The sequence below is a fragment of the Carassius auratus genome, chromosome 45 (assembly GCF_003368295.1).
Source record: "Carassius auratus strain Wakin chromosome 45, ASM336829v1, whole genome shotgun sequence".
Lineage (NCBI taxonomy): Eukaryota > Metazoa > Chordata > Actinopteri > Cypriniformes > Cyprinidae > Carassius > Carassius auratus.
Window position 1 is genome coordinate 3007637 of NC_039287.1, and position 15780 is coordinate 3023416.

Below are 15780 nucleotides of genomic sequence, written 5' to 3' on the forward strand. Positions count from 1 at the left end.
CCTCTCTTCTGCTTGCTTACATAACTGCTGTCTGTGTCAGCGCCTGCTCTGGAGCTCTGCAGCATTAAAAAACTATTCATTTATTCCCTCTCCATTCCTGTCACTCACACTGAGAGACAGTTGTTGCATCGGACGCTGTGATTATCATTTTTCACCATCGAGTGTTTATAATGAGCCTGCTGCATACCTCAGTGCGGGCTTTATCCTTGACTGATGTTTTTGGTACTTTAAAGCAACTTTATTAAACAATGCACAGCTACTTCATCTGATGGAGGGTTCGGCTGTGCTGACTGCTGAGTGAATACAAATTCATCAATACTCAAGTTCACAGCGGCTTAATTTTAATTTTAAATTTGATGTGTATGTGTTCTTTACGCCGACGCGAAATGTTTACTAACAATATAATAAACACTGTAAACATAGCTAAGCTATTTTAGTTCCCCTCACTCCACAACAGATACTTTCAGTTAACAATAGCCTATTTAAAAACAGAACAATAATAAAAAATAGCCAATCAGAAGTTATAGCAATATAAACTATACAAACGTGGCCTTTTATTGTGGCCGGCCTAAGGCACACCTTTGCAATAATCATACTGTCTAATCTTGATATGCCACACCTGTGAGGTGGATGGATTGTTTTGGCAAAGGAGTAGTGCTCACAAACACAGATTTAGACAGATTTGTGAACAATATTTGAGAGAGAGGCCTTTTGTGTACATAGAACAAGTCTAAGATCTTTGAGTTCAGCTCATTTATATAATATTATAATATGATTAAATAATTTTTAATAATTATTATTAACTAACTAACAAGTGACTATATAATAATAATAATAATAATAATAGCATCTTTGTTGTTATTAGAAGTATTATTTTTATTGTAAAACTAGAAAAAAAACTTAACACAGTAGCACTGGGGCAATTATTAAAACAACACTGTGAACATTAAGCTGAAACCGCTGTAATGGCATTTCTTGTCATTGTCAATCCGAGACGTTGTTCAGGTCTCCTGCCACAGTGGCTGGCAGATAAGCAAAATCACCTGCCACTTTGCAAAACATACCACATTGGATTGTTGGCAGGTTTTAATTTCATACCCTGCATATCTGCAAAATTTGAATAATTTCAAGGACAGGGGTCAGAAGTTAAATTATAGCCCTTTTTTGCCAAGTTAACTTTTTTGTTTGTTTAAATATTAATGCCACAGCGCTTTGATGTTGAAGATTCAACAACAGAATCTGCTGTTTGCATTAAAACTGCTGCTTTGATGTTGCAAACATTCCAAACACAGCGTGAAAGAGACTAAACGCCAAACAGGAGTCTACGATTTCATTTGCTTGTCCCTCTGATGTCATTGCAAAGCACAGAAATGGTGACTAGCTACATATATATCTCTGTGCAACTGAACATTCATAGGAACGGGATTTCCATCAGCTGAATGCACATTGCAACACATTTCCACTGTAGAAAGCTCTGTTCACACCCTGTCAAGAGGAAAACGTCTGAGCCAGCAGACGAGGGATCTGTGCTTTAGCGCACATGCAGTGGACGTCTAATCAAGGTTAAGCAGTGTATGTTAAGCTAAAGATGGCTTTGTCTGGTGTCCTTTGGCACAGCCTGGAAAAATTATTCTCTTTTCAGCCCACTCTCAGTGTCACAAGTGGGGGATGTAAAGCATTTATGTCTCCCCAAACTGTTATAGGCTCCCCGTATGAGGAGTTCCCAGCAGCGCAAGGTTGGAATGTAATATGAAACACAAATATATGGATGGAGCAATAGCTCTTCATCTGGATACACCTCCCCAAAAAATACATATTTGGCAAAGAACTAACAGTATTAAATTTGTTGCCAGCCAGGTCAGTTCAGAGGAAGATGTCTGCATTTCTAGAAATAATGCATTGTGCCGATGGGGTGGATGTTTAGCCTTGAGTACTGAAGACCAAAGCAAAGTCACAGGCAAAAATTAGTAGATTACAGAGAAATAAAAAGAGATGTGAAGCACTGTAGACATTGTTTAGATTGAGTAAACTAGCCAGTTGTGCCTCTGTCAGATTGCATTAACATGACATCAGTGGGAGGGTTTGAATAAGTCAGAATCCTCCAGCTGTTTTGTAATGATCTTCAAAAGCAGAAGTAAACATCAGAGCTCTGCTTATATAGTCTGTTTGGTTTGCTTGTATTGTTCGTTTAATTTGGCTTTCAGATTAGAGCAAGAACAATTCAATGCCATTTTACACAGCTGATTGCATTTGTTAATTTATTTTTTATTATTAATTATAATTATAAATGTTCACCTATATATATATATATATATATATATATATATATATATATATATATATCTATATATATATATATATATATATATATAGGTGATAATGAGTTATTATGGTTTAATATTATATTATTATATTAATCTTTTGTTTGTCCAGATTCCATGACGTTCCATCTTGTTGACGATTAATGTTTTCTCCACCCCCTCCTCTCTCTCTTTCCCAGGAATGACGGACATGGCTGCAGTGTCGCCACATTCATACAGGTCTGATTGAGCAGAGCCGTGAGCTCTCAGTGTGTCAGCGCTCCGATGGAATGATCCAGCAGGGTGACTAAGAGGAGGAAGAAGGGGGGAGAGGATGGGTGTGAATGCCTCCAGCTACCCTCACTCGTGCTCCCCTCGGTTCGGGGGTAACCCACAGACCCAGCAGACCTTCATAGGTAAACTCCCTTTTCAGTACTATTACAGAGACATTTGTTGTTCATATTTAAAAAAAAATAAGTTTATATATATATATATATATATATATATATATATATATATATATATATATATATATATATATATATATATATATATATATATATATATATATATATATATATATATATATAATATATATATATATATATATAATATATATATATATATATATATATATAATATATATATATATATATAACAAATAAAAACAAAGAGTGGTATTCATTCAGAGGCTGTTCAACAGCACAGAGAAATAGAATCTCATTAAATTATTGACTTCACCAACTAGGACAGTTTTCATATTCTTTCACTGTAACATCTTGTCTGTATTCATTTATTTAAAGGCTTGGAAATTGTATCACAACTGTCAGCAGTTGCTTTGTAATTTTTTTTCCCTCAGTATTCCACAGAGTCTGGCTTTAACTGCATTTTCTGATGTGAAAATTTTGATGACTTTGCTGTCTTTGAGATCAGTAAAGTAATGGTGCTTTCAAAATGCTAAGCCACGCATGACGGTGGGTCTACAATGAGAAATGGAACATTGGATTGAGACATAAAGTGTCATCAGGGAGATATTAGCCATGCTGGGGAGGACATTAGATGACTTCATAGTTTCCTTTTTTGGCAGGTGAAAATGTAGAGATTTAGAGGGGGGAAAGTTAAAAGTGCACATTAAGTGGTTTGGGGATACATACTTTCCTTTTGACACTGGAATTGTTTATACAATGCTACATCAAAAAATAATGTTTTGCATTCACTGTTTAAAAAATCCAGCTTTTTGAATTTGTTTTAATTTCAAAGTATTTTAGGTATTTTCACTCTACTCTTTTAAAAACATCTCATTCCAAAATACCACTTACAATTCTCTATAAGGATACGATTTTTATAGTAAAAAAGCAAGCAAAAACACGCAAATCAATCTCAACTGGGTGCTCGATCAAGAATAATATATATATATAATAAATTTACTAAGAAACTATATAAATAAATAATAAAAAACTACTATGTAAATAAATTTACTAAGAAACAAGTGGAAAAATATTTAAATACAAAGTCGGCAACACCAAAGCTCCCAAAAGTATCAAAGTATTTAGAGCATGCAGGCTCTTCATCAATATACTTATGGGAGCTTTGGTGTTGCTGACTTTGCATTTAAATATACATTTTTATAGTCTCATCTTATTTTATGTCTAATTGATGTGAAGAGATGCAGTTTCTGCTACTCAAGTTTAGTTTTAGTGCACAATAAATGGTTTGGGGATGCATACTTTACGGTTTAAAATTTGAATGTTTATTGAAGTACTCCTTCAAGGGATTATCAGAATATATGAATATAAAAAAATGGAATGAAATATTTTGAATTCATATTTTAATTTCTAAAATAAGTAAAGGCTTAAAGTGATGTTCATCAGTGATGTTTGCTCCTCAAACATCACTTTGACTGCTGTTATAGAGAGACAATTCTGTGAACTTGAGTTCAATCCAGTTGTAGTGTAAATTTACTCTATCAGTCCAAAGTCATTAAAAGTCAAATATATTTCAGATTTGATCTGAAGCACTTGCAAAAAATTAAACCACTTTGGTGTTGTACTTATTTGGAATAAACATTAATTATAATCTCAGCAGACATCACAATGCATATTTTCCTGCTGGCAACTTTGGAGGCTCCCAGACTCTTACACAATGTGTTTCTTTTCTGTCACCAGGCGCCTCCTATGCACCACAGGGTTATGGCGGCGAGTCCAAGCTCTACAGCCTAGAACATGGCCCTGAAAAACCTCAGGACAAAAAGAAAAAGAGCTCTGGTTTGGCCACGCTCAAAAGGAGATTCATTAAGCGACGCAAGTCCAGTCGGTCTGCCGATCATGCGCGGCAGATGCGCGAGCTCCTTTCGGGCTGGGACGTGCGCGACGTCAATGCCCTTGTGGAGGAATATGATGGCACGGCAGCACTCAAAGAGCTCAGTCTGCAGGCGGGCCTGGCCCGCCCTGAGGCTCGCACCCTGCAGCGTGATTTAGCCAACCTTTATCAGCACAATTACTGCACTGATGTGGACCTGATCTTCAAGGATTCCTGCTTCCCAGCACACCGAGCCATTCTGGCTGCCCGCTGCCCATTCTTCAAGACCCTGCTTTCGTCGTCGCCAGGTTACGGGGCAGAGGTGTTGTTGAATGTTGGGACGGCAGGCATGGATGCGCCCATGTTCTCCTCGTTGCTGCATTACCTCTATACAGGTGAACTAGGATCAGAGGACGTGAGGTTGCAGAATGTTGATGTGCTGGTCAGACTGAGTGAGGAGTTCGGTACGCCCAAACTCCTTAGAAGGCGACATGCGAAACCTCTGTGAGCACATGGCGTATTTTGACTCGCTGCTGAGCTTCTCCTCGGACTCTGAGCTGGTTGAGGCTTTCGGAGCAGGTGGACCTGCTCCTAGTGGCATGGGAGGTGGAAACTCAGGGGTGAACCTCAGCTCTCCTGATGAGGAGCTAAGGGCCCACAAGGCCGTGCTTTCAGCCCGCTCGCCATTCTTCCGCAACCTGCTGCAACGACGCATCCGCTCGGGGGAGGAGATCACTGAGCGAACTCTCCAAACCCCTACCCGTATTATCCTCGACGAATCCATCATTCCCAAGAAATACGCCTGTGTGGTCTTGCACTGCATGTACACAGATGCGGTGGATCTTTCACTAGTGCTGCGCGGGAGCCCTTCTGAAGGCAGTCTGGGTGAAGTTCAGGCTCTGGTGGCTGGGAGAGGGTGCATGAGTCGGGCCGAAGAGGCCATGGAGCTCTACCACATCGCCCTCTTCTTGGAGTTCAGCATGCTAGCTCAGGGTAAGTCTTATTTTATCCCTTTTTTTTTTCCATTTTCTTTCGCTCCCCCAGCTTTGTTTACTGCCTGATTAATTCACAAGCTGTCAAGGGAAGACCGGAGGAACAGGGTGGGGTTGCTTTAGTTTATTCGCCTCACGTTGGGATTGCTTGAGAGAGATTACAATATGTACCCAAAAACAAAGCACTGCAACCTTTGCTCTCCTCTTAATACTCTAATTAATTTCCACCTATAGTTATTTTATTTAGAAAGACAGGGCTGTAGGAGTGAGTACTTGATGACCAAAGTGAAATAAATATCTTTCAAGGTCAACATTTTTTTGAAGCAGCCTTACATTAAACACTGTTAACTTTCCTTTTAAAAATCAGCATATTAGACTAATTTCTAAAGCATCGCGTGACTGGAGTAATTACTTTTTATTTGAAATTAAAATCATATTTCACAACATTAACTGTGTTTTTTTTTGATAGGGATGCACCGAAATTTCAGCCATCGAAAATGACTGTCAAAATTTTCATTTTTAGGCTGAAAGGAAAAAAAGGCTGAAAATACTTGCCAAAAATATATGGAGATCCGCTCCATGCTCAAAAAACAAACAAACTGTTGAATCTTATTATGTTGCATAGGACTGAACAAAAATAATATATTAATTTTTAATATTAATATATTTTCTGTCCAATTTTGATGTTACTTTAAATAAAAGTGTAGTTATTTTATTGTCTTGAATTTTTTTTTTACTCAGCAAAATGACTGTATTATTTAATAAAATAATGCAGAATTATTAAATGGCATTTTCAGTTTTGGTTCCAGTTTTAAGCTAAGTGCATCCAGATTGTTCTGTTTCAGCCCAGAATTTTCATTACGGTGCATCTCTAGTTTTTGATCAAATAAATGCAGCCTTACCAACTAAGGTTGGGGAAAAAATCAGTGCATCATCATTGAGAATGTCAGAATCGATTCAGAGCTTAGTTTTTAACCAGATGCCTTTTCATTCAGTAATTCATGTCCTGCTTAATACAGCGCCTGTATATACAAGAATAGTCCAACATAACAAGCTTGTACTATTTAAATATCAATAAAATGGGATCTATAATTTTCAGTTTGATTAATCTAATTCAGAAATAATATTAAATATATTAAGTTTATATAAAAAACCTTTAGTTAAAAACAAATGCCAGCATGTGTGTAAATCAATATAAAACGCAGGTCATAGCTGTTCTTTAAAGATCACATTGCATAATGCCTGTAATGAAAATAAAATACAATCGATAATAATAATAATAATAATAATTCACCAATTAAAAACATGGTATAAATGTAGTTAAAGCGAAATTGAATGGAGTAATTGTAGAAGTCCAAAGTACTGTAGAATTACGCGGCTGTCCTTTTTGTATTGTTTCAATATTAAGTCATTTTATTCTTGAACTGGATAACAAGTTTCTTTTCAGACCACTTACCTTTATGCATTTGAAATTTGCCATGTAGTAAAAAATATTTAATATAAAAAATGACTTGTCCATTTTAATTTTCCCATATTAAATAAAGTGACAAAATCAAGTTGTTTGACTTTTATTTGCCAAACTATACGGGGAATTTAATTTATACAGTTTATTCACAGTTATCCAAGTAATGACATAAACCGAAATAACAAGGGTAAAGGTTTCAAGTGATGGGCTTCTGCTGTGCTGTTCTAAGAGAGGTTTTCAGAGAGCTAGCCTTGTTTCACTCTACAGCACAGGTTTGCAGATCTTTATGATCCGTTGGACAGCTGTGGTTTGTAACGGATAGCGATCCGATTCAGTCCTGTCAGCATAGCCTGATGATGAGCTCAGGAGGACTTGTTTTCTTCCAGAACATGCTGTACCACTTGCTACATCAACCCTTGCTTTTCCCCACTGGCATGAAACATGGCAATTCAGTATAAATTGCTTTGTGCAACCCTGACTTTGATTCAATTTGATTCCGTTTTGACAAACTTAACTAAATATTCTCAGAAACCTTGACAGCTGCTCGTCCTGGTAGTTCACATTACTGACATCATTGTATTTGCTTGTTTGCTTTATTAGGGCTAGTCAGGGTCTCCGTCAGTCAACAAAAGACCTAGATGGAGTACTCCACATTGAACACAGGCACTCATTGAGGTCATTTCATCACATGTGTGTTGATAGCCTCCGCTGGGAGATAAACGTGGCAGTGACCTCTAGGAAATGGAGGCACAATAGTCATTTAACACCCAGTCAGCAGCCGGCCAGTGGTTGGTACATGGCAAAGATAATTAATGTGCTGACACATAGATAGAAAGCCACCCATTGGTCTAGAACCAACTCTGTTCCACTGAGGAAAATGACTCTTGTTCACACTAACTGCAGGATATCAGATCCTGCAGCTGTGGATCTTGTTAGCCTGTTTGTTAAACCTAAGCTGTTAACTTAAAGGTGAGACATGGTAGGGATACACAGACACCAATAACTGTTGTGTATGAAGAATAATTTTTTGACTTCCCATGAATGTCCTTCGTTTCTCACAAGTTAAATTTTATTGCGGTAAATCGTTATGTTTGTCTGTTTAAATGTGGGGAAAAATAGACACTTTTAGAAAGAAACCACAGACGGACTTGCCTTTGAGAATAAGGATGCACGAGAGAGCGCACACTATCTTGCTTTTATCAGCCTCTGATGTATGCACAAGAATGCTGTTATGTTCACCCAGCCTGCATCTGTCAGTCAAATAAAAGCACAATCATCATCATCGCAACAAAATTATATATTTATCCCAGTAACGACAAAATATTAAATGTAACATAATAACTGAAAAAATGTTGTAGTCCCCAGTTTTTAGAAAGTCGTGCCAAACACCCTTCTTATTGCTCTCTGGTTGTACTGTGAAAGGAAATTGACTTCAAGAGAAACTCTGAACAGATAACACTAACAGCAGTGAAAGTAACAAAGTCTTTCCAGTGCATTGTTGACTTAGTTACCTGTATTTGCTAAACTAATCAAGCCAACTCCTATGACTCACGAAAAGAGTAAATATATTTTGTTTCATGACACCTTAGTGATCAGCTGTAGTTTAATTATACATGTAATTGATATTATTGATAGTGGAGTTCCTGAAAATGTTAAGCACACTACATTAATTTAATAAAAGGTCAGCTATTGCTATTGGCAAGTACTAAATGAAATTGTTGCCAAGAAATCATTCTAATATGCTGATTGAGTGCTCAAGAATTATTTATTATTGTCATCAATTATGAAAATGGTTGTGCTGCTTAATATTGATATTGCAAAATATCTACCAAAAGACTGTAACATTAGAAATGTCTTTGCTGTCACTTTGGATACTTTTGGATACACTTATTGGATACAATAATTTTGGATACACTTCTTTACTACTTTTGTGTTTTTATGCTGTTTTTTTTTTGTGTGTGTGTGTGTGTGTGGTTTATGATGTTCTGCATTTAAACTGGCTGCAGGGTGAATAATTCATGTCTGAATTGTTTAGGTGAATGATTCTTTAATGCAGTATTCACAACACAAAGCTTCCTTTCTAGGACAGCTGAACCATTTATTGATAGCAAGTCACAAAAGCTTACTCAGTTGCTCAAATCAGAATGGTTATATTGTTACAAGAATGTTCAAATGAACATATTAGGCCCAGATTTGCCTTAAGAGTTATTCAGTAACTTGACACTGGGCTGAACCTAATGAATGACATTGGCTAACCTCGGAGTACTGTCATAATAATAACGGTGATCATTTACATATAGAAGTCTCATATTCAACAGCCTGTTTAAATCTAAGGATCAGAGAGAGGATAGTAATTGATCCTGTAAAACTAAATGACGGCTTTTTGGTGCAGGAAACCTGGCTAATGTTAAAAGTGGACCTCAGGGGGACAAATTGCATCTAATCAGTATCTCACAGGGTAGATGAGATGATGCAAAGTGGTGGTCTATGTATCCGGCTTTGGCACGAGACCATTTTCAAACAGTGTGATGGAAATAGACCGACTTGAAGTCGTTCTGGTGAGGGTTCGTGCTGTGACTGAACTGACACACGGCTGAGCGTGACACTGCACCTGTGATGATAACATTAACTGACAGCGTGGTGTACCATAAGTCTGTTCTGTAGTGCAAATGAAATGCTGCATCGATGGGCCTGGAGGCTGGAAGCTACGGAGAACTGTGCACATTTCTTCCAGTTCTCAGCACCTTTAAAAAACGCATTGCTTCTCATTTGAGATAGAGACATCTGGGGATAAAGAGAGAAATTATTCACAAACTGAAAACCTTTTGTGTGTTCCAGTATGTATTTTTCATTCTTTGTTCCGCTTGAAGTCTTGTGTCACTGTTCATTAAGTTGAATGGTTTTAAAAGGATGCTTTGATATTTCATCATTATCTAGCAATGAAAATTGGGCAGCAGGAGCATTTCAAAAATCCATAAAACAAGGTATTTTGGGTTATTTTTTTATTTTTTTTTTTGTTCCAGAGTGTAAATGCGTATCTCATATTGTGAATGGCATTTATATACTAATGAGCATTAAAAAAAAAAAGAAAAGAGAGAAAAAAAATCATCAGCTATTTAATTAGGTTGTTCTGTATTCTGGCATGCTTTATATGTAGAAAACAGATTTATTATATCTGAAGGCATTTCATTTCTTGGGATGCAATCTAATTTTTTGTGATATAACTATTTACTTATATGGCTGATTATTAAGTTTCTATACTTTGTCTAAATTCATTACAAATAAAACACTGAACACTAAAATAAATATTTTTGTTAAATTGGGTATTGCAACATGTTGAATATGAAAATTATTTAAAAAATTGATAAATATAATAAAGATATAATTTATTAATTTTTTAGCAAAAAATAGCATTTATTGCATTGTTTTTAAAGATGAACATTAAGTTACCATTAGATGATGGCAAAGTTAATTTCAATGTAAAAAGAGAAAATGAGCATGCCCATTAAAAATGTAATATTGACTGGCACAAATTAAATAAATCTCTAATGTCAGTATGATACTGATAAATTGTGCATCTCAAACAATTTTATTTTATCTTGTTACATGAACATTATTTAAGAAAAATTCACATTTTGTGTTGAATTTAAAGGCAGGAAGTAACAACTTTACCCATCTTGTGGGTAACAAGCAGGATCACCTCAACACCTCTGATCCTGGAGAGAACAGGTCTAATACTGATATCTTTGGAGAGAGAGTCCTTTTGAAATGACAGTGCTTTGATGCTTGTGCGAGAGGTTGAGTCAGACGTCCTTTTAGAGTGTGTTTCAAACTCAGAACTGGAACCTTCCCTGGCCCCAAGGCACCATTCTGATTAGTATTAACACAGATTGCTGCTGGTGTTTCCCATTAAGACTATGAGAGACTGTCAGCTCTATAATGATTGCCTGTTACAGCTTGTCTGAAAGGTCATGGAGAATTTGAACCTAACACCTCTCTGGGGCACCTTCATTCTCCGATTCTCATTTTCATCTCTCTATCTTTCAGCAATTTCCATCTTTCACATTCAGTCATACAGACTGGGCTAATTTTCCTCTACCTCTGTCCTTTTTGACATTACACTCCTAATCTTTACTCCTCCTCTCATTTTTCTTCCTCTCAGCATGTCGCCGTTTCTCTTGCTGGCTCGCTCACTCGATCTCTTCTCCTCTCTGTCTATTTTCCTGTCTATCCCTTATTCCAAGCTCCGGGGCTCTGGCTAGTTAATTGGGGTACTGCACTTGTTCAAGGCTAATAGATACCCTAATGATTAGTCCTTCACTGTCTCCGCATTGCTATGTTCCTCCAATATCAGGCGTACTCAACTGTAAAATGAGCTCAAGACTGCCATTAAGTATTTTGTATCACATGGCCTTGTTGTTAGCTTTAAGTCCTTGACAGAATGTGTTTATTCAGAGGAAGAATATTATAATGTATATATGGAATCTGTTATAAAACATTACCTTGCTTAGTGGTATAATTTGAAAATCTTTTTTTTTTTTTTTTTTTTGTGAAATTCGTTTTAAATGTCTCATTTTTTTTTAGCAGCTCCACATTGCTTAAATCAGTCGGCCTTCCTCATGCATCCTTATCATTTTCTGCACCATTTAGCTTTTTTGTGTTTTGTGTTATATACTGCTGACTTCTAAAGTTGTATACAAAGAGAAATTTATGAGCAGCACAAATCGCTTTTTTAAATAGCAATTGATGCCAGTAGAATTTATTTATATATATATATATATATATATATATATATATATATATATATATATATATATATAATTTTTTTTTTCTCGTTTAATGACTTATTTTTAGCAGTCATTACTATAAATATTAGTATCACATGATCCTTTAGAAATAACTCTAATGTGCAGATTTGGTGATCAAGAAACATTCCTTAATTTTATTAATGCTGAAAATGGTTGTGTTACAGCTCAAAATTATTGTGTAAACACTGATACATTTTTTTCAGGTTCTTTGCTGAATATAAAGTAAAATTTTTACTTATATTGTACCCTTTTTTTATTGATCATTAAATAGTATAGTATAATTACTTTGGAACGATCTTTGCGTCAAGACTGTGATGTCTAAAAATGCTGCCCACATAGGGAGCTCTGGAGGTTTTGGAGCAAACAGAGCAAATGTGGGCATAAGATCAAACCACTAATGAGGAGGCCACACTAACTGCTGAGGAGGACATCTGTGCTTTTCGGACAAGTGATCAGCAACAAGAAGAGGCCAATCAGAACACATAAATGCAGATGTTTGCTCCACAGTCCAAACCCAACGACACTTCTCACTTGCATCTGGTTTTCTGTATTGAGTTCTCACATTTCTAAACAAACCCGTATTTACATCCATTTAAATTTTAGCAGATGCAGATTTTGTCCAGTTCATTTGAATGGATGTTTTTATTCTCAATGTGTATTTGCTCTTAAGCCAAACATTGAGATGCTGTTTAAAAACTACACTATTTATCTGCATTTCCCATGTTTTTAAAGATATGGTAAGTAGATACAGAGTCCACACAGCTAACATTTGAAGTACTGATGAAATCTGCAGTGTTTGCTCTGGACTCTTTACCATCAAATCTTCTGCACTTGGCATTCAAGTGCTTTTTAGTGGAAAGCACTGCAAGTTGTTTGTGCAAAGACTTCCTGTCATATGTTGCTTTTGTTTTTGATCTCGTGTTAGTACACTCGTCTCATGTTAAAGTAATTATTAACTTCTTATTGTAAGTTCTGAAATCATTCTTAAAGTTTGAATTCAACTCACACCTAATCATTAACTTTCATTAACTCACATTGATTTGGTGCTCTGTGCTCATGCCCATTGTGAATAGTCTACACATTGATTACAAAGTCAATAAAGAATGATGAGATCTGTGGCCTGCTGGGTGATATGCTCCCTAGAGGCTAATATGATACTTTTTTTTGAAAATGACAAGTTTATGGCTGTGAGAGCAGAGATTATAATTAATTTGGATGGGTTTATAAGGAAATACTACACTGCTTTCCAGGCTGGATATTAAACTATCTCACCCTCTAATATTAAAATTTTCTCACCCTCAAGTTGTTTCAAACCTGTATGGGTTTCTTTCTTCTGTTGAACACAGAAGAATATATTTTGAAGTAGGGCTGTATGAAATTGGAGAAAAATGCGATATGCGAAAGTATGCTAAATAATGCAAAATATGCAATTATCGATGCAATATATGCAATATTATCGATATGCAATAATTTCATTTTCATTCTTGTATAAGTTGTATTCAAGTATATTTAAAAAATTATATAACTAGCATATGTTTCACATTATTTCAGGGAAAAGAGGCATCACTACAACTTCTGAAAGCGAACAGCCATGTTTTACTGTTGCATAAAACAAATCTAATATGCTCAAGTCAGATGCTATGGATCGTTGCCTGTGTTCAGGAATGAGGGTTGATTCAACTGTGTTTGATTTTTCTGCCGAGCGTAGCTGATACAAATTAGGGCTCCATGATTAATAATTAAAATTAATCGAGTCGTGATTTGGTAAAGGCTACAATTTGTTTTTGTTTTTTATGTTTTCCTCATTCGCAGCTTGTCAGTGAAGCATAGTTCTGAGATCAGTAGTAAATAATTCTCCTTCCGAAGGTCAGCGGACGTTCTCACTAGGGCTGGGCAATATATCTAGCGATAGTCCGTAAATCTGGTTCTGTGATTTCCGCTAAATCGCCATCACCTGCTTTTAAATGGAGAGGCATTTAATACACAGAGCTGTAGATCACTGACAAGCTACGCAGTATCGCGTTCATTATCCAAGATGAATCGCCTTCGATAATGAACGCGATATTGCGTAGCTTGTCAGTGATCTACGGCTCTGTCTATTAAATGCCGCTCCATTTGAAAGCAGGTGATGGCGATTTAGCGGTAATCACAGAACCAGATTAACTGACTAGGTGCGCATGATCATATCATTATATATATCGCCCAGCCCTAGTTCTCACGCAGAAACTCTAAAAATGCCCCGCAGAAGAAATGTACTGCATGTCATAACAGGAAATTCCTGTCAAGTGTTGCCAAGTCCATGGTTTTCCCTTGGAATTAAGCTACTTTAACACTGTGGCCCCAGGTTGTTTTTCATGTCACTGTAATAATAATTTTACCAAGGGAACCCAAGTGTGCCACACAAGTATTGAAAAGTAAAGCCAAAATGTTTCGATTGCGCCCAGGTGGATGGTCCCAGTATAGGTCAGGGGCGTGTGCTTGAGATTGACTCTCTTGATTCAATTTGGGAGTGTGGGCGGGATGTGGCTCCACTTCACTCACTACTGCGCAGACTCGGGTCCCAAATCAGTGCAATATGTCCATGCCCCATTGGGACATTGGCGACTTCCCTTTTCTTCAATGGAAGAGAGTGAAGGTGATCTTTTTTGGCCAGACAGAAACTGCACACAGACCAATTGTAAATATAGGTCTTTGTAATTCCACTCACTGACAGCAGGTGGCACTTATATTAGAGTTGTTTCCCATAACCAAAAGCAGTATTGCTATTAAAACACTTCCTTTAGGTATTACATGGAGCGAAGATGAAAACAAAATGCCAGCGAATAGTTTCTGAAAACAGCAAGAACCTTCAGAGGTACATTCATATAATTAATTAATTCAAATATTAATTTGTATAATTCCTTTAGCACTCTTTTAAAACGTCCCAGCTTTTCTTCCTGTTTTCATTCAAAACGAAACTGCTCTACATGCTGTGTGCACGTGACACTGTTACTGAAAACTGTGTGTTTATGCTGGACTGTATTTATTTATCACGAGTTGTTCAAATCGCCGTAATCTAATATGACTTTAATGATAATTAAAAGATGATATGGTAATACTAACCATGGGATTTATCATGATTTATCGTCAAGCTGGTAATCATTACATCCCTAAATTTATTGTGTTTGATTGGATATGAGACATTTCTGTAGAAAAATTATTGTTGGAATTGAATTTCACTTAATCCATGTTAGAAAGGGAAAACCAAGCCTGCTCTCTAGAGATGTTTGGCTTGGATTGCATTGAGGTTGAGATTCTCCACTGCTCCGGGTGTCTTTCTATCAAGCACGGGGGGGGACTGTGGCATTTACTGATTAAACTGCACTGAATGCCTCTCTTTTGACCTTTGATGACAGAAAAGGAGACCGAATATATTGAATAGAAGAGACAAAATAGATCAAATCAGTAATTCAAGGCACAGATTGAAGCAGCATAAAGCAGTGTTTTTGTTGTGAATAAATGGGTAAATTATTAATCTTTTTCCACACTGACATTTAAATGCATATATTTTCATTAATATTTTAGACATATCTGCATTTATTGTGGTAGAATATATTCCTGCCGTATTTAAGGACTCCATTTTAACTTTAACTCAAATGTCCCATTATGCAATTTTTAAGGTTCCTAATATTGTTTGGATCCAATAGTTACATACATGCAAGGTCAAAAAACACTTTAGTTTTCACAAAATATAGATTTAATATCACCTAATTTTCCAGTGATTCTCAAACGATTTGTTCAAAGCAGTTCTAAAATTCTATTTCTCTAAACCCCTACTTTCCGTGATTGGTCAGATGGCCCTGTCTGTTGTGATTGGTCTACCGCGTACAGCACATTTCACAAGCATTTATTATTTATCATACTTGCAGGTTATGGTT

General features: G+C 36.4%; 1 protein-coding gene across 1 annotated transcript in view; it reads left to right on the top strand.

The window, feature by feature from the left end:
• LOC113062902 (BTB/POZ domain-containing protein 7-like) overlaps nucleotides 1–15780 on the top strand; it is a 46866-nt gene that overhangs the window by 15173 nt on the left and 15913 nt on the right. The window contains 3 exon segments of the mRNA XM_026232966.1: nucleotides 2501–2716; nucleotides 4466–5067; nucleotides 5069–5591. Of these exon segments, the coding sequence (XP_026088751.1) occupies nucleotides 2635–2716; nucleotides 4466–5067; nucleotides 5069–5591 (1207 nt within the window). The 5' untranslated portion in view covers nucleotides 2501–2634.